The 26,648-nt window shown below is 49.2% G+C and overlaps 2 protein-coding genes across 10 annotated transcripts in view; one reads left to right on the top strand and one right to left on the bottom strand.

The window, feature by feature from the left end:
- Positions 1-34: 34 nt before the first annotated feature.
- On the top strand, positions 35-19,264 carry LOC309586897 (uncharacterized protein; the record flags this gene model as incomplete). Of its 6 annotated transcripts, none has more annotated exons than XR_014227458.1 (21): positions 50-205; positions 287-343; positions 1,905-1,942; positions 3,148-3,288; positions 4,869-4,931; positions 6,105-6,225; positions 6,655-6,747; positions 7,777-7,937; positions 9,049-9,134; positions 9,355-9,438; positions 10,657-10,719; positions 10,859-10,936; positions 11,029-11,117; positions 11,858-11,894; positions 13,174-13,322; positions 13,539-13,601; positions 13,927-14,002; positions 14,662-14,746; positions 14,928-15,015; positions 15,578-16,108; positions 19,025-19,264. XR_014227458.1 is itself a non-coding variant. In XM_082304524.1 (21 exons), 20 exons carry the CDS (start codon positions 50-52, stop codon positions 15,686-15,688), a joined length of 1,839 nt encoding a protein of 612 aa, XP_082160650.1. In that variant the 3' UTR covers positions 15,689-15,712; positions 15,987-18,214. The 6 variants fall into 6 exon arrangements, 5 of the variants coding, with proteins under 5 accessions (XP_082160654.1, XP_082160650.1, XP_082160651.1 ...); XM_082304524.1 differs by lacking the exon at positions 19,025-19,264 and having other exon boundaries at positions 15,578-15,712; positions 15,987-18,214; XM_082304528.1 differs by lacking the exon at positions 19,025-19,264 and having other exon boundaries at positions 35-205; positions 15,578-18,214.
- TMEM39A (transmembrane protein 39A) overlaps positions 18,321-26,648 on the bottom strand; it is a 21,673-nt gene continuing 13,345 nt past the window's right edge. For 3 of the 4 annotated variants that reach the window (XM_082304530.1, XM_082304532.1, XM_082304529.1), the window contains 7 exons: positions 24,893-25,115; positions 23,380-23,463; positions 21,807-21,949; positions 20,967-21,315; positions 19,952-20,139; positions 19,307-19,427; positions 18,321-18,750 (listed from right to left, as the gene is read on the bottom strand). In XM_082304530.1, coding sequence (XP_082160656.1) covers positions 18,517-18,750; positions 19,307-19,427; positions 19,952-20,139; positions 20,967-21,315; positions 21,807-21,949; positions 23,380-23,463; positions 24,893-25,115 — 1,342 coding nt within the window. In that variant the 3' untranslated portion in view covers positions 18,321-18,516. The remainder of the gene's footprint in view (positions 18,751-19,306; positions 19,428-19,951; positions 20,140-20,966; positions 21,316-21,806; positions 21,950-23,379; positions 23,464-24,892; positions 25,116-26,648) is intronic. The other variant, XM_082304531.1, reaches the window with a different exon arrangement.

Below are 26,648 nucleotides of genomic sequence, written 5' to 3'. Positions count from 1 at the left end.
CGCCCCGGCAGCCGGAGGCCTCGCCGCCGGGTTCGGGGGAAGGACGGTGATGGCGCCGTTGCTGCTGCTGCTGCTCCTCTCGCTGCTGCCGGCCGCCGCCTACCTGTGCTGCGTGCGGCGGCACACGGGCAACGCGGGGGCCGTGCTTCGCCGCCGGGAGCCGGGCCGGGCCGAGGCGCGGGGCCGCAGCCCGCCGCGGGACACGGTGAGCGCCGGGGAGGGAGCGGGCGGGCGGGCGGCGGCGGGGAGCGGGGTCCGGCGCTCACCTCTCGCCTCCTCTCCTCAGTGGGCCCCGCGGCTGTGCGGCTCCGGGCTGCGCCTCTTCGTCCATGTGGCCAACACGGTGAGTTGCGGCAGGCGGGTAAAGCAGGCAGTAAAACGCGAGGTTGCTGGGGGTTTCGGAGGGAGGGAGGGAGTCTCGGTGGGAAGGTAAAAGCCGCGTTTGTGGGGAAACTGTAGGGAGGTTGTGGCTTCTCTGCGTGGTTTTGGGTTCACCCTGTCCCCCACAGCATCCCTGCTGTGGGGAGAGAGAGCTGGCCTCTGGGGTGAGGGTGTCGTGGGACGGTGTGGAGAGCCCGAAGCCGCCATCAGACTCGGAATACAGCCCCCGCCAGCTTTGCCGGGACGGGAAGGGGGTCAGGTCCTTCAAGCCCCCCGAGCGGGGTTTTCGGGAAGGCGGTGGAGGCGGCTGTGCCCCCAGCGCTCTTCCTCGGGCTTTGGCGGGGTCGATTCCCGCCGAGGCCCTTGCGGAGGAGGCACCATGTGGCAGGGGGCTGGGGGAGAAAAGCCTGCGTCCCCTTGGCAGCGAGCGCCTCGCGGCACCATCCACCCAAAAGCCGGTGGATTTTGTTGCTGCTGGGCCTTTGGACCCAGTGTCAAGGCTTAGGCATGAAAGTCTCGTTTCAACAGCGTGACCTGTTACGGAGCTTGGCAGCTGGTTGGGCCTGGAGCGAAAGCTAGCAATGGGCTGTGTTTATTCATGAGAATACCTTGCAAGTGGCTTTTTTTCCAGGATATAACAACCAGAATACCTATTTATCCTTTGCTTTGTGGCTGCTTCTGTGCGTGGCCCTGGGCTTGTTTCCTTTCTTGACATCCCCCTTGGAGGGGGGACGCAAGGCTCTCAATCTCCTACAAGATTGTGCTGTCTTAGATTAGATGTAGATTAGGAGCAATGTATTTTCAAAAAGAGACTGTAATTCCTATGTGATGTGTGAGGCAACGTATCACTTCATGGATCTAGGAGTGTGTGTGAGCCTTGCTTCAGACTTCTACTGTATTTGTACATCCCTTAACAGGTTTTTGAAGTCTGCTGTTGAGCCATTAAGACAGGCTAGAACAAGGCTGGTCTCCTTGGGACCGCTGGCATTGCTACACTGGGAACCAAGGTATTCAAAGAGTGTTTTCAGCTGCCTGCTGCCATGGAGTCTCTAAATTTCTCGTGCTTTTCCAAGTTGACTCCGTTTACTGCAGGAGCTGGTTGAGTGATAGGAAAGATCCTAACAGTGGGATAAACAAAATAATAAGCTTCTACCTTATCCAATGTTTGCATAATCTGCAGAACATGAAGAAAGTAACAGATGGGAGCTATATATATGCCTCTTAACAGTGTTGCAGCCGCCTGCTGCTGGCTTTCCAGGCCAAGTCAGGGAAGGACAAAGGCAGGAGAGCCAGAAGAGTACACTCTTTGTATAAATGAGAGGTGGGGGGGAAAGCATTTTGGGCCAATTTTGTGGCCTGAAATACAAGTATTTGTGCTATTTTTTTACTACATAGCATTGCATGCTCTCTAGGGTGCTCTGAGACTGCAGCAACTGTGAGCACATTCAGCATTCCTTGTCTAGCGAGGAAGGTGTTCAGGTCAAAGTTACTGCAAACCAGTGTTTCTGCTTACTTTCTTCTAGGCTTTTGGACAGATCTGCTTACTGCCATTCCTCATAAGGTAAGAGTGGGGAGTTTTCTCCCCCTCCAAGTTTCTTGTTTTTTAAAGGTATTTGCATTGCACACCACTTACAGGTTATCTGTGAGGGAAGCTGCATAACTTGATTGGAGAGTAAGCAAGATTATGTCACAGATGTTGTTTACTAGGTTATTTTTTTTAACTACTCTGGTTTGAGTGGGTCTCTATCAGAAGAAATTAACCTTTCTTCGCACTCAGGCAGGTGTATAGAAACTGAATTCGCCAGCTTACCTCTTTGCCTTTCTGTTCTTTTGCTAAGGAGCAGTCTTTCTTTCGAAGCTTGTGGATGTGCAAATCTGCTGTGTTTATCACCAGCAGCGGTAAAAGACTAGTAGTCACGGGGAAATGAGGCCAGACGTGTTCTTTTTAATTGACTATTTTAGATCAGCCTTTTCTCCTTCTCTCTCATTTATGTTTTTGTTTAGAAACTGTGCTTTCAGGTGTACGTTGCACTAAGAGCCACCCCGGTAAGAGGTGTCAGGAACCCCAAGCTCACACGTGGCTCACGTAGTTTGCCAGTCATTTGATGGGTCGTCTGCGCAGATGCCAGGACACTGAGAAATGTATTACGTACACAATTGGTACTCCTGAATTTTTCCTTGGGGCATGGGCTTTTTGAGTGAATCAAACGCAGACAAGCATCCCTGCTGTTATACAGCAGATCATTCCTTGACATCTGTGACAGGGTCTCGATTTCCTTGCTTCGTTCCGCGTTCCAAGCCCTGGACCCGTGCTGCGATCCCTGTTGCATTTGGTTGTAAACGAACTGTGTTGAAGCAGGTCATGGAAAAGGCTGAAGAGGTGCTTGTTTTAACAGAATTAGTGCTTGAATGTATGGCTTATACTACTTTCTCCTTTTCTTTTCCTCTCCATTCCTGTCTTCATTGGTCTGTGGGTGATACATCTAAGTGAATCGAAAACTTTCACCAGTTCTTTCCCAGCTTGGGTTTACAGAGGCTGGCTGGCCTTATGTCAAGAAGTAGGAGGCTTTGTTAAGCAAGCAGAATAGATTTGATGTTGCCTTTAGGAAAGGTGTGAGAGAGATTATCTTGTTAACTGTTGCAACTCCCTGCTGTGAGAGCAGACTGCTAAGACAAAATGTTCTTGGGTAAGGGTACCTCTGAGCAGTCTGAAAAATTAGTCATGGTAGAGCTTGCGAACTCTAGCGGTGACTCTCTCTCTTTCAGGCTGAACAACTTATCGCTCATGCGTTCACTTGACATTCACGAAGATCCCACGTTTATCCCGGAGGTTGCTGCGGAGGTTATGGAAGACGAGTCTGAGGCTAAAAGCACTTCGGATATTATCGAGCAGCTGATAGATGCAAGGTCAGTATGTGATGTGTAAGCGTGGAGTGGAAGAACACACGTGTGGGCGCTATTATATCACTGGGAAGCTGTCGTTGGATTAAAATCTTTTTCCGCATCTGGCTACTTTGCAAAACAAATTGTGCTGTCAGTTGTCTTCCCTTTTGTAACTTATAAATCACCAGTAGTTATGAGCGATATGAAGTTTCTACAAGCCTCAGGGAGTCTGCTTACTGGGGAGAGACCAAATTCCGCCCTTGCCAGGGCTGTGGTTGCACTGTTAGAGCAGATACACTTCGTGGTTGGCTAGTCAGCACATACATCCCTTTAAGTGAGTTTGCAAGTGAGCTGTTTCTTGCCTGCAAGGGATCTCAAAGAAAACACAGGGCTTGCTTGGAGGAGAGAAGGAACATAGAGTATAAAGAAAACGATCCACAACAAATTAGGCTTTGTTAGTTAGATTGCTTGGTTAAAAGCCTGTTCAGCTTCTTGATTGCAGCCTGTACTTGATTAAATCCCACTAGATTCCAGGCGAAACATTACTCAGGCTCACTTGTCTTGCTGAGGTGGGAGCAGCTGGGCTGCTGTGAATGTTCTCCCCAGCTGGTTTTCTTCTTAGTTGTGGGCCTGTCCAGAAGTTACTGAAGATGTCTATGAGCTGCACTTCATCAGCATCTCAGAGAGTGGGATCTCTGTATGTATCTCTGCTTTTAGCAAGACTAAGCTTGCTCCCTGCTTGAGTTCTTAAGCTAGAGCAAGGAAAAACTTTCAGCTCCTTCACTTTAGAGGAAGGGACTTTAGAGGAAGGGATGTATTTCCTACAGGCATTGGTCAGGGCGAGTGCAGCCTTCTGGTTCTTGTCTCCCCAGCTCCACCAGTGATATATCGAGTATTACAGGGCAGGTTACTGGAGCCTTGCCTCTTCCCTGCACAGCACAATACGGTGCCATACGCTTGTCCTATTCCAGGATATGGCTTCTGGTCTGGGTGATGATATGGAGACATCGCAGGAGTAGTAATTGTAGCTGGCTCTTCAGATGATCTTACATTCATCCTGTTGTGATGAGAAATGGTCTGTTTCTTAAGTGCTAGTGCCATCAATTTCATTTTTAAGCAGTTTGCTGATGTGAATCTTTGTGTGTGCTGCATAATGTCTCTTCCCACTCCTGCACCACACGCTGTATGTGCTGCTGGCTATCTGGATCAAACTTGGGACAGAGAGCCTGGGAGTAGGTTGACCAGTATTTTTTAGCTATTCTGTAATGCTCCAGTGGTGAGTAGCAAATGTAAGCCTGGCATAGATTTTGAACAGTTTAGCGACTGCGGTATTGCAGCAGAAATACGAAGCATCTAGAACGTGTCAGCAAGACCGACCCCGTATTTCTGTGGCACCCTTAGTGTACCTGGTGTCCTGTGTGTGTGCAAGGAGTCTGACAGAGTGTGAGCTGAAATGCATAGGCTAGCGGTCCGAACGGTGACCAGCAGGTTTACTGGAAGTGGGTGATGCCCAGCCTGCCTTGGACTGTGGTACTGAAGTCTGCAGGTCTAAACAGAGGTGGCTTTGATGGTTCACAGTTGCCCCTTTAATCCTTTCTTTGCAGGTCTGATTCTGCTAGCAATGGGTTTAGCTTCAAAGGGATCAAAGACTACCTGGACTGCTACCGGTAGGTGAAATAGTGGTCTGGGAACAACCTGTCTCGCCTGTTTCCATGCTGTGGGCTGCTACTGTTCCACAAGCTGTCAGGCATCTCTTTGTTAGGGTTGTCCTTGAGGTACCACTGTTTAGCATCGCCCTTTGCAATCCTTTCCCTTTAGTAAAATAACGAAGGAAAGCCAACTCGGGGAGCTGGCGCAACTTTTACAAGCCTGCAAGGATGTTTAAATGCTGTTTTCCTTGACTTTTTGTCAGTCTTCTCTGGGAGAGATTTCTACATACCTTGTTTGCCCAAACACATGAGTGAGAAGGAGATCAAGGTTCATCTAGATGTTGCGAGTTGCACATCCTGTGGGTCTCTGAAGTATCCTTTGGGTCCCCAGCTGCTTGTGCTCCTGTGAGCAGTTTGACTGCTTTCACCAAGTAAATATGTCCAGCTCGGGAACAGCTGGAAGCACATCCCTGGCTCTGAGGTTCTGCGAGCTGTTGACTGCTCGGTAACTCCTGGTTGCCTCTGGGGCATGTGCCAGATGTGGAGCGCGCAGATAAATCCTCTTGCACTCTTGGCACGTGTTCCTCAAGGGCCACCTCTGCCAGTAGACTGCGGCCTTGGAGCAAAAGGCTGACACTGCAGTCTGGTGTTATAGGTGCATCCTGACTGTGAGGCTTTCGTGTCAGCCAGATAGATGTGTTCGTGGTGTAATGTAGCCTTTTACCAGGAGGGAGGGAAGCCCTGGTTGTTAAAGGTGGGTTATGACTACTGCTGGGAGCCCCTTCTGTGTAACGGGAGGCCAGTATAAAGGTGGCTGGCCTCTTGGTCCTAGCTCATGATACTGGGAGTTTCATAGCCTCAGGCTTTCAGGAGCTTGAGGACTCTCTGTAAAGCTGTCAGCTGTCCTTCCCTGTTTATCTGGTGGTTCAGGAATATCTGGGTAACTCTCCTAGCTCCTGCCCCTACTCTAAAGGTTGGGGGTGTGCTGTGTAGGCAAATTCTCCCCTTAAGGAAGGGAGTCTCCTCTCTTGATGGCGTCAGCTGTGTTGAAATCATCACCACACGCAGATTCTTACATAGTTCTTGCTTACAGCTGTGACAGCTGCCGTCTTGCTACATGAGAGACAAACCCTGTGTGTGGGTGTGGCGTGGGGGTCTTGTAACAAGGTCCCAACTTCTCCTGTCCTGTAGGAGTGGGAAGCTGACGCCGTCTCAGGTAGCAAAGAACATCATTGCCGTGCTGGAGGACTGCGACAAATCCACGCCCCCACTCAGAGCGATAGTGCAATGGGACCAGGAGCAAATAATGCTGGTAATGTCTGCCTCTGGTAGGAAAGGGGCCCCTGCCACCCCAAGAGCAGTAGCATCCATTAGAAGGGGCGGAGGCTCTTCTGCTGATATATTGCACGGATAAATATGTACATTTTTCCTCCCTCCTTGTGTAGAAGACTACAAACAAGTTTGCTTTCCTTCCTGCAAAGAGAGGTGGCGTTAAAGCAATTTGTTTTCTGCTGGACAGCTATGTTTAAAACAGGACTTCTGTACTTATGTGGCATCCGTTAGCATAGATGCTTCCAAGTAGTAGTTTCCCATCAGCCTATGGTGGAAGAAGAAAGAAACTTTTATGGTATGGCTTAGTAGAAGCCTGAGAGTGCCATTTTTGGTATCCGTTCTGATATTGGTAATGACCTTCAGCTCGACTAAATATATATAACATATACTTTTTTTTTTCTCTGTGCAGATGGCTGAGGCTTCCACTGCTCGTTACAGGAATAAATGTACCCTGTCTTATCTGGATGGCATCCCAGTGTGTGTGAAAGAAGAGTTCAAAGTGGTGAGTTTCCTTGTCTAGCTGTCCGTTCATGCTGCAGGTGGTCAACCTGGACAACTCACTGCAACAAGGTTTTAAGGCCAACGCCAGGGCAGAAGCCTGAGAATATGCTTGTAATAAGGGGTAGTATGTGGGTTTGTAATGAGTAGGATTAACAAGTTTTGCCAGCAGACGTGTTCCGTATCTTGTACTGATCTCTCTAATCCATGGGGAGTAGAGGGTGAGGGTGGGAAACAGTCCCTCTTAGGATGAAATGAGAATGTATAAAAGCATCTGTAGCAGTGGGTGTAACTGTCTGTTTCTCAGGCACTGACTGCTCCACTGGCAAACCATCCCTCTCTCCGTACCTTAAAGGACATACTTGTGTCAGAAATATGCAAGTTACTTTGAAAATTCCCACTCACAAGGAGTTTTGCCTGTGGCCTAACAACAGTTACCATTAAATACTCCTGGCAGTGCCATCAAGCTGTCGTAGGCTCTGCAGAGACCTACCCATAGGGTGGAAGTCTGTTTATGTACAGATTCTGCCATTGCTGCATCGAAGTGAAGAGTACTTAGCATACCCTGAAAATGAGTCCATCTGGTATTTTGGCATCCATCTAATCTTGGTGCCTTGCTTCAAAGCACTGCAGATCTGAAACGCTGCAGCTCTGTCTGTAGAGAAATGGAAAACAGAGCTCCTGTGTGCTGTGGGGCCAAGGTGACTGTTCTGCAGCCTCTGGGCATAGCAATTGCATCGCAGCAGGGAGGCAGACTTTTGGCCATCTACATGTTTCTGCTCTTCTGTATCATGGTATTAAAAGGACTCCTCTGCAAGGGAGAAGCACCAAATACTGAAGGGTTAAGTGTCCCTCCTAACAGAAACCAACGCAGGACAAGTTGAAGGGTGAAGCTTCCTAGCCCTTACTTACCTCTGTGGGTCCTCGTGTCTGGGATCTGTTGTGGAGTTTAAGTGTGCATGTGAAGCATGCACGTGTGCCTGCCTACCTTGCCAGGGTTTGAGGATGAATAATAAGGTGTCTTCTTGCTAAGGTACCTTACCGTCACCGAGTGGGAACAGTGTATCTTGGGACAGAGCCCGAAACAGAAGATGCTACTGTGGCCAAGAAGCTGCGAGAGGCTGGGGCTATCATTATTGGGGTCTCAAACATGCATGAACTAGGGACTGGAACAACTGGATGCAACCCTAATAGGTAAAAATCCCTTTCCCCTCTCTTCCTCTGGGTCTAGAAAGACCTAAAAGTCTGTCCAGAACTGACAGGGAAGGGCACAAAAATAGGGCAAGCATGTGAGAATAAAACTGACGGAAGCACCTTGTGCAGGGAGAACCCCGGGGGTATGAAAACCCAGCATTGTAGATTTGAGGGTCAGAGTAGCTATGGAAGCCTGAAGGCTCCTGAAACCAAAGGAAGGAGAGGATCCAAGTGGTGTCTGCTGAGTAAGGAACTTTGTTTGCCAGGCCTTACACGCCTGGAGGTGTGAATGTTTACAGGATGAGTGGTACACAAAAGCAGTGACATAAAACAAATAAATAGTAATCTAATGCTCAGTCACAGTAATGGCTAAAGGCCCAGAACAGTGGGAAAAGGCACAGTCATCTCAGGAGAACGTAGTGTTCTTATTTCCTAGCTAAAACAGGTTCACTGGAATTTGCTTTACTGTTGTGAATTCTCCAGCTATAGCCAAGGTGGGAACTGCTGTTCCAGAACGATGGTCCTCACAGCCTTGATAAGCCATGTGCAGAGCCACGCTTCGTGCGTGTGCAGCTGGACGGAACTGGGGCTCCCCCTCAGCTGCAACAACGTGCCAGGGCATTTCCTCACTGCGTGAGGTCAGCTGGATCCCCCGCCGCCTGGCAGGTCTCCTTGGTGTCTGGGGACTGTGGTCAGACTGGAAACTTTGGGAGCTGCTGCTCTGGAGTAAAAGGCAGAGCTGGGGATGCTGACTTGCTTGTCTGTAAGAATTGCTGGCCACCAATTGCTCCACCTTTTGGAATTGCATAATGCACTGTGGCATGCGGTAATGGGACAGTGCTGTCGCAGACAAGAGAGCTGGAGCGGCATCCTTTCTCTTGCTTTGAGTCTGTCTCTTGTGGACAGGCTGCTTATGGTAAGAAGAGATTGGACTCTGAGACGGAAGTCTTTTTTGCATCTCATTTTCTAGGGACATAGCACTACCTGGGATGAAATGGTATCTCTTTACTAAGAGATCAGAATCCCTGAGCTGTGTTTCTGGATCTTTTCCTGCCCTGTAGTACATGCAGTCCTTCCTAGGAAAAGATTCAACACTCTTTGTCTGCCTCAGGTACCACAAGATCCCTAGGAATCCCTACAAGCCTAACCACTTCACAGGTGGGAGCTCCAGTGGGTCAGCAGCAGCTGTAGCAGCAGGTAGGTGGTCCTAAACGGAGTTCAGGGTTGGTGGGAGGAAGGTCCTGAGCCAAAGTACCTCAGGCATTTAGTTTTTATGAGTGGGTTTAGAAGCTGGAGGGAGCTCCTAGCTGAACAGAGAGCTCTGTGTGCTGTCTTGGCTACAGCTGCGGGTTGAATGGACAGGGCAACACAATGCCTCTCTGATCACAGACCAGTGATGTGTGGGGTTTTTTTGTAGGTCTCTGCCCGGTGGCTATTGGCACAGATGGAGGCGGCTCTGTGAGGATTCCTGCTTCGTTCTGCGGTGTGGTGGGGCTGAAAGGTAGGGCCCTTTAATCATGGAGGGGGTGTGCGTCTTCATTGCTGTATCAGAATGCCACAAACAAGTCAGGCACAGTCCATTAATTCCGGTCAAGTAAAACTCAACCGGAGAAACTCTGGAGTATGTGGGTTGGACTGGCAGAGTGGAAGTATTCTCAGTACTGGCTGTTGAACGGATGTTCAAAAAAACCTAACTTATTTGAGTCAAATGCTAAACAAAACATGCTTGCTGCTTTTCTTTCTACCCACTCGTCCCTCTCCAATCTTCCTTCTTTGCTGGGAGGTGTTCCCAACATAGTTGGCTATCTGTTGTGAGCTGGTGAAAAGCATCTCCACCCATGATGGTTTGCCATCACCCCAACTATATGGAGAGGCTGATGCTGCTCAGACTGGTATTTGGTAAGTTAAACCTGGTGATAGGCTTGTATGAAACCAGGATGTAGCCATTCCCTCTTATCTCAGGGTTACAAGAAGAAGCAACAACGCCATTTTTGCAGTAAGAATTAATGTAATCAAGGGGAATGTGCAGAAGACATAAGAAATGCACGGGGCAGTGTCTACAGCATGGGAGGTGGCGAGGCAGGATTGTCACTTGGAAGAGACACCGGCTTTTTGGAATGGTTTATCATTCCGAAGGATCTTGGCTGCTTCATCTGAGACCAGATACTCAGCCATTACTCTGTTTTTCCATCCTTCACATGTGATCAGCTTGATTCATCTTGATTAATCTGAGGAAGATAATGATGACGATGACAAAAATGTAACTGGTCAGAAAGGCGATATGAGTACTCGCAGACGTCAACTGGTGTTAGGCACGAAGTCTCACTGGTGAAGCGGGTGAGATCTCCCAGGGTGTGGTATCTCCTGCTGTTGATAATCCTGCTCCTGCCTGTCCATCCTCCATACCATAGATGCTGCTTCTGCATATTTAAATGCATGTATTTCAAAATGTCCCTGCACATATTTCCCCTCAAGTAAATAATTTCTTAAGGGGGAAAACAGTTTCGCTATTTGTTGAACGCATCTGTTTCACTGATGAGACAGACCATGGTGAGCAGAACGGGGTATTGAAGGATGAGTGACTGGGCTCTGAAGCGGCAGACGTGAAAGCGACTGGCAGGCGTGTGTTGCTTACCGACTGGGTGCACCAGAGCCATCTAGGTCAGATCTTACCAGCGACTGCTGGTGTCTAGGTAACTGCCCATTTCTGTTTCTCTAGGTACGTTTGGGCGCATCAGTTCTCATGGCAGCTTGCCACTCTCCTACTCCACAGTCAGCGTAGGTAAGAGGACTTGTGCTGCACTTCAGGGACCTTGCTGTGTGGTGTTCTCACAGGGGAGGCAATCTGTGCCTACAAAAGATCTCGGGAGGAAGGTACTGTTTACCCCTTGTCACATTTTTATAACTGATCTCTTTTACAGGCCCTATCTGTACCTCGGTGGCAGATGCAGCCATTGTTTACAGTATCCTTGCTGAGCCGGATCCGCTCTATCCGTATGGTAGGTGAGCCCTCTCCCTCCCTGAGCCCAGGTGCTCTGCCTTCCTAGAGGCATCCTAGATAAAAGAAGGAACTCTGGTTTGTTCCCTGCAGGACTGAAACAGCCCAAAGCAACCCTATCTGATATGTGTGCTCCTGACCTGAAAGGCTTAAAACTGGGAGTGGACTGGACGTTTTTTAAGGTGCCTGTTCTACCTCTCTCTTTCTGCTGCTTTGCAAAATGAGATTTTGAAGGAGTTCAGTGCATTCACTGTTCTCTTGCCTGTCATCATTAGAGCTTCTCATATTTAGTCCTATAATTGGAAGAAAATATAGCTTGGGTGAAAACATCGACAGGGATGGATTTTTTCCTAAGGCAGCCTTTTGAGTAACAGTCTGTTGAAGGCATGAGGAAAGATAACGACTGTACAGTTGATGGCAGTATGCTTCCTCATACTTCTGCTTCTATTGGAAGCAATGCTTCTGAACTGATTACAAAAGGCAGTTAGTTTAAAATCAAATGAGGAAAATAAGTGTATCCATTTGTGACAAAGCTGTAGCTGCTGAATGGTATTTCATCATTCCAGTGTAGAAACTGGACTTGCAAGCTAGTAGCGCTTGGCAATTGTAATGCAACCCCACAAATGTGCTCAGGATTTCTTCCCTGGAGGAAAACAAGGGCTCTTTCTGGTTCTGCCCCAGTGCGGAAGAGGAACATCCTCTCCTCTGGAAAAGATGACCTTTCCTCTTCCGTAGGGGTATGACCTGCAAGCTGTTTTCTTGGAGCAGGTGGCCTAAGGCAGTCCTGGAGGGCTGTGTTTCACTACTGTTAGGGACAGGAACAAGGAAAGCTCCATGAGGACCGAAGACCTGGTGAGTGTGCTCACCAAGGAAAGGAGGGCAGTGACTAAAGTCTGCTTAGTTCTTTCCTCTTTTTGTCCAGGCATGTGATGCTGAAGTCCTGTCCATCTGTGAGAAAGGTAAAGAGGAAAAGTTTGTAAGTCTCTTATTCTGCCTGATGTCATGGTATCACTTGGTGCTCCTCTTATGTGTGCATTAAAAAGATCTCACCTGAAGTCCGTAAAGGCAGATGCTTAAAGAGGTCTGGCTGGACAAACAGCAGTAGCTTTGTCTTAGGGAAGCCCTCCTGACTGCTGAGGGTTAAAAAGCTCGGCAGTTGTAGGCTTGTCGGGTTACAATGGAAGAATGCAATCCAGTGTGCTGAGCCTCTCTCTGTATAAAGATAGATCTGTGCTCAGTAACACTTACTCTGCAAGCTTTAATGGTAAAAGACTTTTAAGGGGGGGACTTGTTTCACAACATAATGTTCAGTAGGGGAGACAGGGCTAGGTCTTTGTGATGTATCCAGTCCTCTGGTATTTCCTTGAAATCAACCAAATGGTGCCTTCAGGGTGGCTTTGTCAGATTTTAGACTAAGCAAAATTGACCCTGGTGAGTACTTGGGGGGGTGGGGGAGAAAGACTCTAGAATGCCTGGTGTAGTAGTTGGCTTTCTATGCATCGGAGCTGAGACAGCTCACAGTATTCAGGCTTGGTTTGCCTGGATTTTTTTCAGCCTCCTTATTTCCATAGACACTCACGCTTCTACATGTGTAGAGTTTTCTTAGGAGAGGTGCACCACAAGCCAGTGAAATAGGCAAGCTTGGGTATTTACGAAGAAGTTGGGGTCAAAGAAAGAAGGGGATATTTTTTTTTTTTTTTTTTTAGGCTGCAAAAGATTCACTTTTCCCGAAGTCTTGGTGCTCAGCCTTGCTAAAGTGCATCAGGATTTAGTGAATCTGTACTGTTGACCTGGTCTCTTGAGTGTCCCCCAGGTTCCTCTACCATTATGGTTGAGAAGAGGCTTTGAATGGGAAGCTCATGGTGCTAAATAATCACTTCAGGCTGGTAAAATACCGGTCATGTCAAGTGCTCGGGGAAGCATTGTCAGGCACCTTTACTCTTTGGGTTAACTGGGGGGCTAGAGGGAGGAGATGAACTTGCCCAAAATGTAGCGGGTAAGTTAGGAACCTGTCTGCAAGCCCCTGCCCTGTGGGAATATTGAGATCTAGTTAGGCTGAAGGCTTTTACCTACGAGAAGCGGCTGCAGCAGTCTGCGTGCCAGTGATGCACTGAAGATGCTTGCCTCGTAACGGCCGGTGGGGTCTCTAACTTCTCGCGGGGGTGGGGATTCACAGCCCTTTTGTGACGTTTGGTGAACTCAAGGATGCCGTCTGTGCTTTACCTGTTCTGTACTCAGCTGTGGAGCACCTGCAGAGTTTGGGAGCCAGCGTGGTTGCAGTGTCTCTTCCAGAGATGGAGGAAGTGCGAGTAGCCCATGTAATCTGCATTCTCAGTGAGATGAGGGATTTCCTGCAACCTGACTTCAATAAACATTACCAGGACATGGTAAGTAGCCGCAGCTTGGATCAGTGGCAGTAGTTGTCCCGGCTGATACAGAACAAGTGTCATGTCGGCGAGAAACCTGAGGCTCTCCTGCTTTTTCTATGACAAACCACCCGTTGGATGACTGCTGGTACAGGAGAGGAGACCTGGAAGAGAACTCCTGGGCAGTCACATTCAGTTTCTTGCAAGCAGAGCCGTGATCGATGTTTTCTCTTTCAGAATTTGGACACTCGGGCTAACCTGGCCGTGGCTTCCCAGTTCACAGCTCTGGATTATATTACGGTAAGGAACATACTGTGGTGAAGGCTGAAGGGAGGCACCTAGTGAAACGGTAAAGGTGGGGTAGAGGATTCTCTTAACCTCCCCATACACGTGGAAAGATATCACCCAGCTGTACCGCCCTCCGCTGTGAAAGCGTACTGAATGGTGGGGCACCACAGAGGACGTGCCACGTGGATTGGTGTCCTGCCTGTCGATTCCAAATTGCAGGAATGGCGGCGTCTTTTGCAAAGGCGTAGGCTCTGATGGGCAGAGTCTGTTATCATCATCAAACATGAGCCTCATAAACCAAGAGGGCCCGGTCAGACGGTAGTCTCTCTGCTTGCAGGCAAATCGACAGAGAACTCGAAGCATGAGATTTTTGCGAGAGATCTTCACCACTGTGAACTGTATCCTTACACCAGGTATCGGCAGCCTTGCCCAAAGAGCTGGTCCCCGGCAGCTGTGTGGTGCATTTTAAGAACAGTTACTCTATTAACGTTCCCTCCCCGATTTTAAGAGCATGACTTTTGTGCAAAGACTTTGCTGTGCCTCAGGCCTTTAGAAGATAATGCAGCCTGGTTAGAAAGACGGCTGTGCATTTCTAGATTTGCTGTGTATTTCTGGACTTACTGCTTATATCCATGGCAGTGAGAAACTCTTGGTACTTGAAACAGGAGCAACAGAGCCAGCACGTTTACACAGGAGGGACTGGACATCCACTTACGTATGCAGATGTTCTTGCTCTAAACAGAAACGAACGGCTTAATTCATAAATCCCAGTGACTTGATTGCGTTCCAGGGGCGTGAGTTTGCATCACCAATGTATATCAAACATGTGGCTTTAATGAACCGAGCTGTTCCTTGGAAGATCGCCCACTGCCTGTCTCTTCCTTTGCTCTTTAAGCGCTGGATCAGGTTGCCCAGAGAGGCTGTGGAATCTCCATCCCTGGGGATATTCAAAAGCCATTCGGACATGGTCCTGGGCAACCTGCTCTAGCTGACTGTCCCTGAGACAGAAGGTTAGACAAGATGACCTCCTGAGGTCCCTTTCAGTCTCAGCCATTCTGTGATTCCTCCACAGCTGTTGCTTGCACTGCCCCAAGAATCTATGAATCTGACCTCTTGACTGGCAGCAGCGATTTGTCCTTCACAGCCCGGTCCATGAGGTAAGAACAGCGCTGCTTGCGCTACAGAAGCAAAAGTTTGGGAACAGCTGGAGACTCGCTGCACTAACCGAAGGAGCTCAGGCTGTAAAGCAGGAGAGATCGATCCTAGCTGCCTCTGCCAAAAAAGGATGGCTTTGCTGCTGTCCCAAGGCAGGAGTGCTAACGACAGCTTTTCCCCCAGGTTCATGCAGCTTGGTAACTTCACTGGGATTCCAGGCCTTGTGGTCCCCATTGGATACTCTACTGCTGGGCTTCCCATCAGCCTCCAGGTGAGCATTGGCTCTTTGTGAATGCTGGCTCACAAAATCCCCAGCTGGCTTTGTCCTGAACCACTACAGCCAGGTGCTGTTCCACACAGCACCCTCGAGGAGCTGGCAGGTACTGGTAGTCAAGTTTTAACTTGCGGGTGAAGAGACTTGCCTCAGAGTAACTCACTCCTGAATGGCAGAGGGACTCTTCAGGTATCTGGGAGGTAGATTTCTCTCTCTCCCTGTCTACTTGCATCAGTACCTGCTATTTGTCACTACTCTTTCCTCTCTTTTCCTTATTTCTCAGTTCTGTAATTCTTTAAGTCCTTCCTTACTCCTCTCCCTCTTGAAATGGCTCTCGTTTAAATGAAAGGTCCATGTCCAAAGTCGCGCAGCTGCCTTTATCCCAAATGCAGTGATGCCATACTTACAGGGGTGGAAGGGAAAAGCATGTGTCCTTTTAGTGCTGTTGAGGAAAAAAGTTATGTTTTGCAGGGCTTTCAAGAGCATCTGTATGTGATGATGCTATTTTTTTTTTTCCCCCTCCTTCTCCTTTCTCTCTCTGCCCCCCATCTTCTCCCAGGTCATGGCAAAATGGTGGGATGAAGCTGTTCTTCTGAGGATTGGCCTGAAGCTAGAGCAGTTTCGTTACCAGACTAAAAAACCATCCATTTATTACGACATCCTCGCATGACGGAGTGACCAAGATGGGGAATGTGTCTGTCTTTTCCTAGTCTGACCTGACTAAGTATTAGAGTGGACTTGTTTTGAATTTTCATCAGAATAAGGCTTAGGAGCAGGCCTGTTTGAGGAATGGGGAGGAACACTGATCTCAGCAGGCACTGATGCTGAGCAGGCATCATTTCTGCTCCCTGTTTGTTATCGGATGGTCCAGTTTGTACTGGGGAGACCAACTGTGCTAGCTAGTTCCTTGCTGTGTTTTTACCAAAAGGGGAAGCTGCAACTATCTTCTGCACCTTCTTTCCACCTAGGCGTCCCGTGTAAAGATGGAAGACAGTTGCGAAGGCAGTTCTCGCTACTGTGCACGGAAAAGTACAATCCCTAGACCTTAAGCCTTCTCACAGAACTCCTCCAGCTCCAGGAGAGAACAAAGGTACTGGTTTGAGGGGGAGAGGCAGCTTCCCTCAAGAAATAATGCCTAGCTCCCTTGGAATGAGGAGGATCTTAACACACCTGCAATGAGGTAGTGTGTGTCGTGGCCCCTTACTTAGTCCCTTAGAGCAAAATAAAAAGCCTGTAGCTACAGAAGTGCCACTCTGCTTCTGTCCCTTACGTTGCAAACGGTGTAAGGTCAGTCTAACTGTTGCAGAAAGCACGGCTGTGCTCACCGCGCGAGCAGTCCTACCTGCCTTCAGCCTTACAAGCACGGGGAGGAAAAAGCAGAGCACGAACCCTCATCCCCTCCGTGACCCAAAGCCCCGGTTCGGGGTTCTGGCTTTCTGTTGCACATCTCTGTTTCCCAAACTAAGCCTTGGAGAACCTCTTTTCTCCCACTGGTAGCTTAAGTATAAGCTTACTATCATTTAGGTGTCCAAATGGAAGAAACTAGTTGGTCGTGCTGTGAAATACTGCTTAAGGGGTGCTGAGCCAGCTGTTACAAACAGGTGAAATTTGTGTGGTACTGAAAGTAGGAACGCTGCTGAGCTACTGGCAAGAGTTGAAGCCGGGTGCAAGAAAAGGGTTGCACAAAGCCATGTGCAGCAAAGGGCTTGCTCTAGGTAAGAAGCCAACTCCCTCTCATCCCAGCTGTACCCTCCTGAAGTAATCAAGGTAGAATTAAGAGCTGGATTAAAGATGAGGCTATACTACATAAAGCATGACATGGCTCTAAGCCACAGTCCTGTGGTTCACTGAGAGGCCCCAGAGCGTAAACTCCCGAGTACCCGTGTCCTGCCAGCAGCGCTAGGGCCACGTGAAAGATAAGAAGAGGCCTAGGAGTAACCAAGGCTAAGCATTTGTGTGCGTTTTGGAGGAGTTTGGGGTTAATACTCGGAGGCATCTCCTGTTGGTGGCCTCATCAGGTATCCTGGGCTTGTGAGCAGGCTGCTGGAGAAGCTGTCCTACAGGCGGGAGCAGAGAAGATGGCTGTATTCTTCGCTTGGAAGGAAAGAAGGAACAGAAAGCAGTTGCAGTTTCTCCCAAACTCAGTACAGTTTGGGTTTTTTCCCCCGCCCCGTACATATCCACTCGTTGAACAGAGCTAGCACTTTACTAACGGCTGAAGGTAAAAGTCAGATGGCATCTGAATGGAAGAACATTGCATTGCCGTCTCCTCCTGAATTACCCGAGTCAAAGCATCAGCTGCTACCATCAGCTCTCACCAGCATCCACGGTTAAATGAATTATACGGTCAATATTGCCTTTCAGCTTCACTTCCTCTATGTGATACTGCCACAACTATTTTTTTTTTTCCACTAGATTCCAGTATAGTTAAGCTTTATGAAGAAGAGTTTAAAAGCAAAGTATTTCCTCTATTATTAATGATAAGTTATTAAACACTAGCAATATACCTTAGAGTGAAGCACTGCTGAAATGCATTGTATAGCAATAAGGGAGTTGATAAGTGTTTGACAAGAATAAATTTCTGCCAGGAACATTACTGCTTGAAGGAAATGGCTGAATATTCCCTAATTTAATGCTATTACTCAAGGGAGGAGAGACGGATGTTTAAAATAATCAATTACCATCCTACCAGATGAAGCTATTTATTTCAAATATCTTCCTAGATGATGCACTACCCTGAAATTATAATTTCAATATTTAGTTCATTCTCTAGGTAGAGGGAGGGAGCTCAAGTTACTAGGAAGACAGATAGGAGCTAAAGTGAATCATAGCATCATTTAGGTTGGAAAAGACCTTTAAGATCATCGAGTCCTACCATAAAGTTTGCTATTTTTTAAAAACAATACTTGGATCCTGCTAACAGCGGGAATAAGAACTGAGAGCTTTTACTGACTGGCAGTAACTTTGTCTTTCCACACACTGCTTCCTCCCTTTCCCTAAACTGGGAGCGCATCAGTGCAGGTTTGCAGGGCGGGACTTCCCTGGTGCTGAGGCTACTGCGCTGAACGCCAGCCCTCCTGGAAGGCTCCTGCCTTTCCTTCTTCCCCTGGCTGTTGGCTGACTCAGGTTCCACAGCAGCCCAGTTCTGTCCCCGCAGTACGCAACAGCGAGGCAGCTGTGTGAGCAAAGCGGACACAGTGACCACACACACAATCCTGTTGCTTCACATAGATATATGTATGGGTATAGATATACGGTATATACACATTGATCTTTTTTTTTATATATATAAAATAACACCTTGTTTATAAAGCGACATTTAATTGCCACTGGTTCCCTTCCCGCCCCACAAAAACAATAGTATACAAAATATAAAATATTTTAAATATTTATAAACGCCGCAAGAAAAAAATAGAACTGTACGAAAATATTTTTTTTTCTGAGGTTCCCTCCCTGCCCTGTGGGAAGGGAAAGAGAAGGGGTACACGTTTGGCCAGCCTAGTGTGCCTTGAGTCCATAGTTGTTAAGTGGGTAGGAATACGCCCTGCCTAATACTATCCGGTCCCGGAGGAGCTTAAATAAGACATAATAATTGCAGAAAAGGATGAGGGCCATGGAGAGGGTATGGTTCCACTTCTCTGAGCGCAGCAGTGAGTAGAGCTGGTAGCAGACCACACTGCCTTCGATGAGAATCAGCAGGTTGAGCAGCCGTAATGGACGGTGAAAAAGGAACTGCAGGGAAACAGTTAAAAAGGACAGATTTCTATAATGTGTTCCACGTACCCCTCCCAGCTTTAACACTGCGTAATGCTGTCGGGCATCACTGAGCTAGCAACCACTGTGCTGGGCAGAAAAAAAGGCTTGTGCTCCAACCACCGCTAGCTGCTACGTAGGGAAAGCAGCATTAAAACACCAAGGCGTGTAAAAGTGTCATTTTGCTTGGGAAGGGGAGGACAGGTTAAATAACCTGTTGGCCAGCTGACATATTTTCCCATTTCCTTGGAAGATGTGAACTAGAACCCTCTTAAGAATATGCCACTGCTTGATGGGAGAGCTGCATCGCCGTGACGAGGAAGCACTGGCAAGGCGGCCGTGGCTTCCGTCTCGCCCAGACATCACTGTAACGCTGCAATGGGAAAGCCCCTCTGCTAACGGGTATTTTGTTTAGCAGCGACAGGCTGCTGCACAGCACCGAGCTCCGTTCCGCACAATCGGCCCGGCTGCAGCTAGGTTTGAGCCTCCTCCCTCCCACAATCGTAATGCGTCAAGCGAGAGAAGAGATACTTGCATAAAAGCGGGCGTGGGACACATCTGAAGGCACTGCTACGTTGTAAGGCCCAACTGCTTTATACAGGCATCGGCTACGTCGCACCAGAACTCCCTGTGGCCATATTGTGTTTTCTGACCAGCTGCGGGGAAAGAATGCCCGAGCGTTAGCATCTGCGCTCCCAGCTCCCTGAACGCGGGTTCACAGGAACAGACTGCGTCTGGAAAAAATTCCAAAGCCTCTGCCACAAGGACACGTCCCAGCTCCCACTGGAAAAGCACAGAGAGGTGATCACAAGTCCACCGGACGGACTCTGACGGTGTAACGTGAACAAACGGCTCCCGGCGCAAGAACCTAGCCCGCTGCATCGGAGGGGGCCACCCCCGCCCCTGCACAAGCTACTTCTCCGGTGGCCAAGAAGATCTCAGCTTTTTTTTTTTCCTGGGAAGGAACCACCAGTGGCCTCAGGAGCTCGGACAGCTCTCCGGAGCAGATATTTCTATTTCTAGGGAACAGAAAGACCAGCAGAGTTGCACCTGTGACCCCCGGCATGGTGAAGGGCAAAGCTCCCTCAGTGGATAAGCGTTGCTGATACTTGCTTAGCTACTAGAATGTCTTCTCAGCCCCTTGCTGGGCCTGCCGGCCCTTCCCCATCCCCACACTCACATGTGCTGTGGAGCGTTGCTGTAGGAACCGTGTTCTAGTTTCTGCCACTTGCCGAGGTGGGCAGCTGATCTGTGGAGCAGGTCGCAGTACTTGGGAGGCAGCAGCTGAGTGGTGAGCATGACAAAGGCGTTGATCCACACCATGATGAGGTGCTCACAGGACCAGCGCATGTCGTAGTACTGGGTGCTCTGCAAAGAGACCAGACCAGAACTTGGCACCGCTGTCACAAAACAGAGGAGGGGAATGACAAGGGACGTACTGCGTGTGCATCCAGCAGACCCACACCACACATCACAGGCATGCGCTTTTGGACCGGTGATTTCAGAGGGTTACAGCTTAGGAGACGCTCAAGACTCCCTTCTCCTTGACCTGAAGGAGAAAGGGCAGGGGGATCCTGCTGCAGCTGGTGCATCTCCTCCTCCAGCAGCAGGTAACACGGGGGTCTGCTTGCCACAGAACCGCCCCAGGAGCGCCAACTGCACCAAGACCGCTACCCGTATTGTGGAGCCCTGCCCATTTCACTACACCAACTGGAGCTCGTTCAAGTTAGAAAAAAGACAGATTAAAAAATACAACCCCCACACATTGACAAGAGGTTCTTGGATTTAGCTTGCCAAGCATCCTAGTTGGCTCTGTTTTCTAACAGGCTGAACACCAAAGCCTCTGATCCAAGCACTCGAACGCCGGGATGTTGGATCTGAGACAGGTAGCAACAGGTTCCCTGTTCTTTTCTAGGAAGAACACAGCTATCCATCTGCCTAGGACAGGGGTGGGAGAAGGGGAGTTAGTAAGTGGGGTGATGGGACTAGAGGTGCATCACATTTATGGCAATACCTATCCGCCAACCAGGAGCAGTACTAGTGCACTCCGGATGCAGCCATGCTCCGCTATCCGGGCTGCCAAAGGGGAGACAGAGAAAAGGGGAATTAACCAGGAATCTGGCCTGGCAGCAATTCACGCAACATTCAGAAGGAGACGGCGGGCAGGGGCACAGAGAGAGCCAGGCAAGAGCTACCTTGACAAAACACAGTGGCAGGAATGCCACATAGTAGGCACTGAAGAGAGAGTTGAAGAGCACTTCCTTGATCCTGCGGTTGAAATCTGCTTTTAGGCACTCCACCTCATTGCGGATGAGATCTGGGGAGAGGGGGCAGCTGTGGGTGGGGATAGATGTAGGGTTATTGAACTGTTCTCTCAGGGATTCCCACAGAAGCGAGAGGAAATCTTTGGGTTTGACCAGGCTGCTGACAGCTGAAGCCCCATCATCCACCATCTGGTCCTGTACCAAGTAACCACAGTCCGCAGGTAGGGGCTGTGCTCTGCTGTCCTGGTGGAAGCAGCACAGAGGAACGTAGACACCAAACCTGCAGGGAAAGAAAGCAAAAAAGAGCTGAGATGACAGCCATCCCAACATGAAGCAGGGGGCACCTTCTCTACAGATGTTGGCCCTTATGAGAGGGACACCACAGAGGAACCCTCACTCCAGAAGCTAGTGGCCAACTCTTCTCCCCACTAAGAGGCTAGCAGAGAAAACTCCCGTGAGCCAGCTATGCAGAGAAGCTTCTTTAAATCCCATTTGTGGAACCAGTGATCCCAGTGGCTCAGTCTTCAGCCACAGTAAAGGCCCCTCAGGCAAACAGCACATGCAGGCAGTTTGTTTCATAAGCTCAGCGCCACCTCCTCGCATCGTCCCCAGCCATTCCTACTGCCCCTTGAATCATACGATGAAGAGACTTTTGTCTGTGTGTCTTTTGAGGGCAGATTACAGCCAACAGCTCTGCTTCCCACGGTGGCTCGTGCCACCCCAAGCGACTGCGCTCCCCTCACCCTGAAGGTACAAGGTGGTGTCACTCACGGGTAGCCCAGGAAGAGAAGGTTGAGAACAGAGTGGGTGCGGAAGAGGTTGACCAAAGTCCAGCAGAGCACCCATCCGCAGAGGGTGAGCAGCACCAGGCGCACCATGTAGTGAATCACTGATGTCGCGCCCACCTGAGAGGCCTGCAAATGGAGAAGAAACATTCAGCATCCCCGTGACGGTAGCGCTAGAACATGAGCACAGGGGGTGCCTGAGGAGGAGGAGCCGGGAGAGGGGTGCCAGGAGGCACTGTAAGAGGGATGGCTGCCCTCTTCCTCCCAGGAGTAGGAGACTGACTCTCTTACAGAGATGAACACCTTTGATTTTATTCATGATTGGTAGAATCCAAAAGTTTCAAATGAGCACAAGTTGTGGGGCAGGACTGAAACAGGGCCTTTTAAAAATCAGAGCTGCAAAGTCCCGTATCGCTCTGATGATAGTCCAGGATAGCCTGAAACACATTTCCTCTTGCTCGTTCCTTTAGAAGGATCAGGTCTCACCATTCATTTTCCTTAGGAACTGCAATGTCACAGTTCTCAGCTACGGGAAGAGAAGACGGTGCACCTTGGCAATCCCAAAACTAGATTTCCACCACTCATCTTGACTGGATGTACAGGCTGCAGCCTAGCGAGGAGGCACCACCTTCACAAGGACAGCAAGAAAGCTTGTTCCAGTCTCCAGAGGGGAGAAGGCAACCGAACTATGAAAAGATTCTTCGGGGTTAGAGCCAATAGATGGGATGTGCAAGAATTTGCATGGAAGGTTTCAATGCAGAAATTTCAGTCTATGGGAGGTTTTACGGAGGATGTGAACATAAATGAAAATGGCAGGAATCAGAGATGAAAAGAGAACTTCAGAGATCCCATCTTCTCCATTCACCTATTGAACAGGACATAACTGTTCCTTTATTTTATTTATTTATTTTTAAACTTATTGCTTAGTTAGTTAGCCCGGAGTTGTATTAACCATTTCAGTGGCCAGAACTTCCATTTTCCTCAAAATGACCTTTCTCAAACATGTATTTGGCCTGGTTCTGCTCTCACAAACACAGAGGGGGGTCTCAAAATCTGAGGTGACATGACCAGAGCCTCAGAGTTATTGAGTAACCAGGACTGGAAAAGCAGTTCTAGCAGCTATTCCTATTTCACTTTAGCGGACTCAGACGTCCTCCTCCTGACCCTTCCCCTCTCATCTCCTGTTCATTCTTCCCGTCTTGGCTAACCTCCCTATCTGCCTTTCTGCTACCTGACTTGCAATTCTCTCGGCCACTTCTCTGGCACGAGATAGTGAGGTACAGTATTGCACCTGCAAGGACGCAGAAGCAAGTGGGACAATTTCATCTCCATCTAGCTGCGGAGGCAACAGAGCTACCCAGTACTGCAGGACATGAATGGGCTCGAGGAGAAGACTCCAAGGCAGAAAGGCATCCCCAAAATCTTAGTCCTTCACAGCCAGACTTGTTCTGGGGGAAGAAACCCTCCAGCTATCCAACTCGCACAACTTTCTCAGGCCATGGACGGTCACGCTCCTCAATCGGTACTACAGGCAGGAGAGGGAACAGTGGGAATGTTACCTCAGAGATGAGGGCCCACACCAGCCTCCGCGCCAGCATCACTGTGATGAACGCCGCCAGGTGGTAGTCAATGAGGTGAAAATTCTGAAGGAGGAAAGAAAAAAGGTCTTCACCAGGGGAAGGGACTCTGAAACCACCCAGCTGGGGTGGGACTGGAAAGCTGGCTGCTCTGAGCACATTAGGACCTTGTGTAAGCATTCCCCAATTCTATTAGGGATGAGGGAGAAAGGCTAAACTTCAGTAACACAGGAATGTCTCCAGAAGAAGCAAGGTCTTCCCCACATGGAGGCTCCTTCCCATGGAGAGATTTCCAAGGCAAACAAAAAAACCCCACCCTTCAGGCAGGTATTTTTGCGTCTTTTGACCCTTTGGGGTCAAAGGGACATCCAGGACCAGGATCCTGCTGTGGAGAACAGCTTGCAAGTTCTCCCGGGAAAAGCCACTGAGCAACCAGAGCAAGGGCAGCCAAAACGGAGTCCAGAGCACACCAGCTCACTTCAGCTCTCGGTCTCAGAAATGGTCTGTAGCGACCAGCGCTCCCTGATAATCAAGTTGATCTGAGAAACGTCATCTTCACAGGCCATAGATCTGCATTAGAAGTTAATGGTGGCTCCAGCTGCATCAAGTTAGATACAGCTCTTGGACCCCTTACGGTTTTTCAGTGAAGCCATCAAATGTGTTCTGGCTACAACAGTTAGCAGACTCTGGGTACCGCTGTCTGGGACTTCAAGGACATTTTGGGTGAAAAAGAATGCTTGACTTCTGATGGGAACAAACAAAATGACCATTAAATCCTTTCGGGTAGGGAGCCTAAACCAGAATACTTTGTCTTCAAGGAAAGCTGTGTCCAGCATCGCATGTCTGAACTTGAAACTAATAGCTGGATAACTGGAACACCAGCACCACCTGTCGGTATAGTTAACTAAGGAACCACCTCATGCTTCCACGCAGCAAGGACACAATATAAATCGAAGGACCACTTCAGAGGCTAGCTTCACTCAGATGAGGTTTGCTGACTTGGGTACAGGTCACTGCCACGTTGTGCAGCTTACTGGGCCAGGAAGAACACTGAAACCGAGGAGACTGGAAAGTACGATGAGTCTGACTCCCTCCCCAACTCCTCTGCTGCTGACCCGCTGCGAGATCCTAATGAAAACTTGCATCATCTCCTTTCTCTCAGGCTCTGCTGTTTCTACTGGGAAGGGGCACCCGCAGCAGGCTCCTGGAGTCTCAACTCCATTTCGAACCCTAGGGGCTAGCCAGGCCACGCAAGTACCTGCAAGAAATGTCCACTGACGGGGCCCTGCTGACACCTCTCTCTTTCTCTCTCTCACCTTCCACGTATTTTCTCCCCTGTAAAATGGGGATGACATGGCCTTGGCTGATGGGGGTGCATGTGAACTCTCCTTCGCCCCCTTAATGTCAAATGCTTGGTGATTCCTGGACTGAAGAAGCATGGAAGGAAGCTGTGTAATGACAAAGCACGAGTGACGACATTTGCTGGGGAACTCACCAGTGAGGTGCAGGAAGCAGGGTGATTGTATGGGTACCACCAGACAGTCTTGTAGATGTTGATGTACTGAATGAAGAGGGCTACCAGCAGGTAGATGAAGAACAGGAATTCAAAGAGAAGGCTCCCATCCAATGGCAGTTCAGGGATCCGGCAGTGACGTACAGGCTCTGGAGTAATCAGCGCTGTGATTGGAGGCGCGGAGAGGCTGATGGCGCTACCATTCCTGAAGCAGACAGATATCACTCACTTGGTAAACAGTCTACATCATCTCTACCATTTTCCAGGACACGGAGCACTTGGGGTTGTGAATTTGGGACTGGGTATTGCTAGAGGAGAGACGGCAGCAGTCTCGCATTCGTATTTCTGGCGCAAGACTGGTGGTGAGCTTCATCATCATCTTAGCTCAGACAAAACCCTTATCCAGCATTTTCTCTAGACACTAGGTCTAGAAACTAGGTCTAGTTTCTCTAGACCTCTGGTCTACCAGAGGTGCTCCGACACGCCCAGCAATATTTCAGTGATCGTGCAGACGGAGGAGCAGAGGTACAGAGTGAAGAAGCAACTCCAAGCAAAAATCATCGAGGACTCTGTGCCAGACCAAGCGCTTAACGTTGGCTCCTTCCACCCATCACTAGGGCATTACAGTAGCACCCAGCCTCCTTCTCCAGTATTGCAAAGTACCCATCATCTTTCTGCTCACAGTTCCTCTCTTTTTAAAAGAGAGGTAACTAAAAATGCAACGGAGGAGTTCAGCCACTTCCTAGGGGCTGACCTCTCAAATGTTCTCACACTTCCTTCTTTCCTAGCCTTCAGAGGAGGCTAGGACAACTAAAAGCTCCAGCAGACTAAACTGATGGAGGAAGTTCAGACATGAACTATGCCATGTCTGACTGAAACCAGGATAAGCGACCCTTCCCCAGGACCTCGAGGCACCGACTCCATGGTCTCAACACAGTCACTTGTTCCTCAAGAATCTAGGATGGTGCCATCCATCCCTCTCTTCCAGCCAGAGAAGTCTTTAAAGGCCAAAGCTAAATGGCTTGGATCTCACTACTCTGTAAGGATGAACCTATAACACGTAGATCAGGGCCTCCACATGCAGCAAACAGCTTCTCTTGTCTGCTAACTTCTGTATGGAAGGAAGTAACACTGGGCATTTTTAGTCTTTATGCCAAATGTGGAGATCTAAATGTCACTGTGTGTTCCTTTTTCAGCCCCCAACTTCCCCAGAAAATAGAGATAAGCTGTGCCAACTGTGAGAATTACTTTCATCTGCAGCCAGCAGGGCTAAAACAGAATATAGGCATCCTCCTGCCCTGCCTTTCTATCACGTAGGAGGGGGACTCACAGCTGAACTCTGACATGTCACACTGTGGCATTGCAGGCAAGCCAGCGAGAAAGACAAGGACTCATCATCTGCTAGGACTCACTGCTCTGGGACCTGCTGCAGGGAAAGACAAACGGAGCACTGTGTGATTTCCACCCCAGCCGTTGTGACCACGGTGAAGGGTGGCTGAGACCACTTCCACAATCCTCCCCACGGGGCCGATTTTAATGCATGAAGTCAAGAGAGGGGCCGCAGAGGGAAGCACGTGCCACAGCAGAGCTGAGAAGAGAAGCTGGAAGAGGTTTGTCATGCAGGGCACGTTCCCTCTCGGATGGGCCATCTCCTAATGCCACAGCAGAGGGCTCGAAGTCCCCAGCTCCCAGCTCCTCACTGTAACCACGAAGCCGCATTCCCGCGCAGAGGTCAGAG

The sequence above is a fragment of the Platalea leucorodia genome, assembly GCF_965183815.1.
Source record: "Platalea leucorodia genome assembly, chromosome: 2".
Classification (NCBI taxonomy): domain Eukaryota; kingdom Metazoa; phylum Chordata; class Aves; order Pelecaniformes; family Threskiornithidae; genus Platalea; species Platalea leucorodia.
This window is presented reverse-complemented; position numbering and strand designations above follow the sequence as displayed.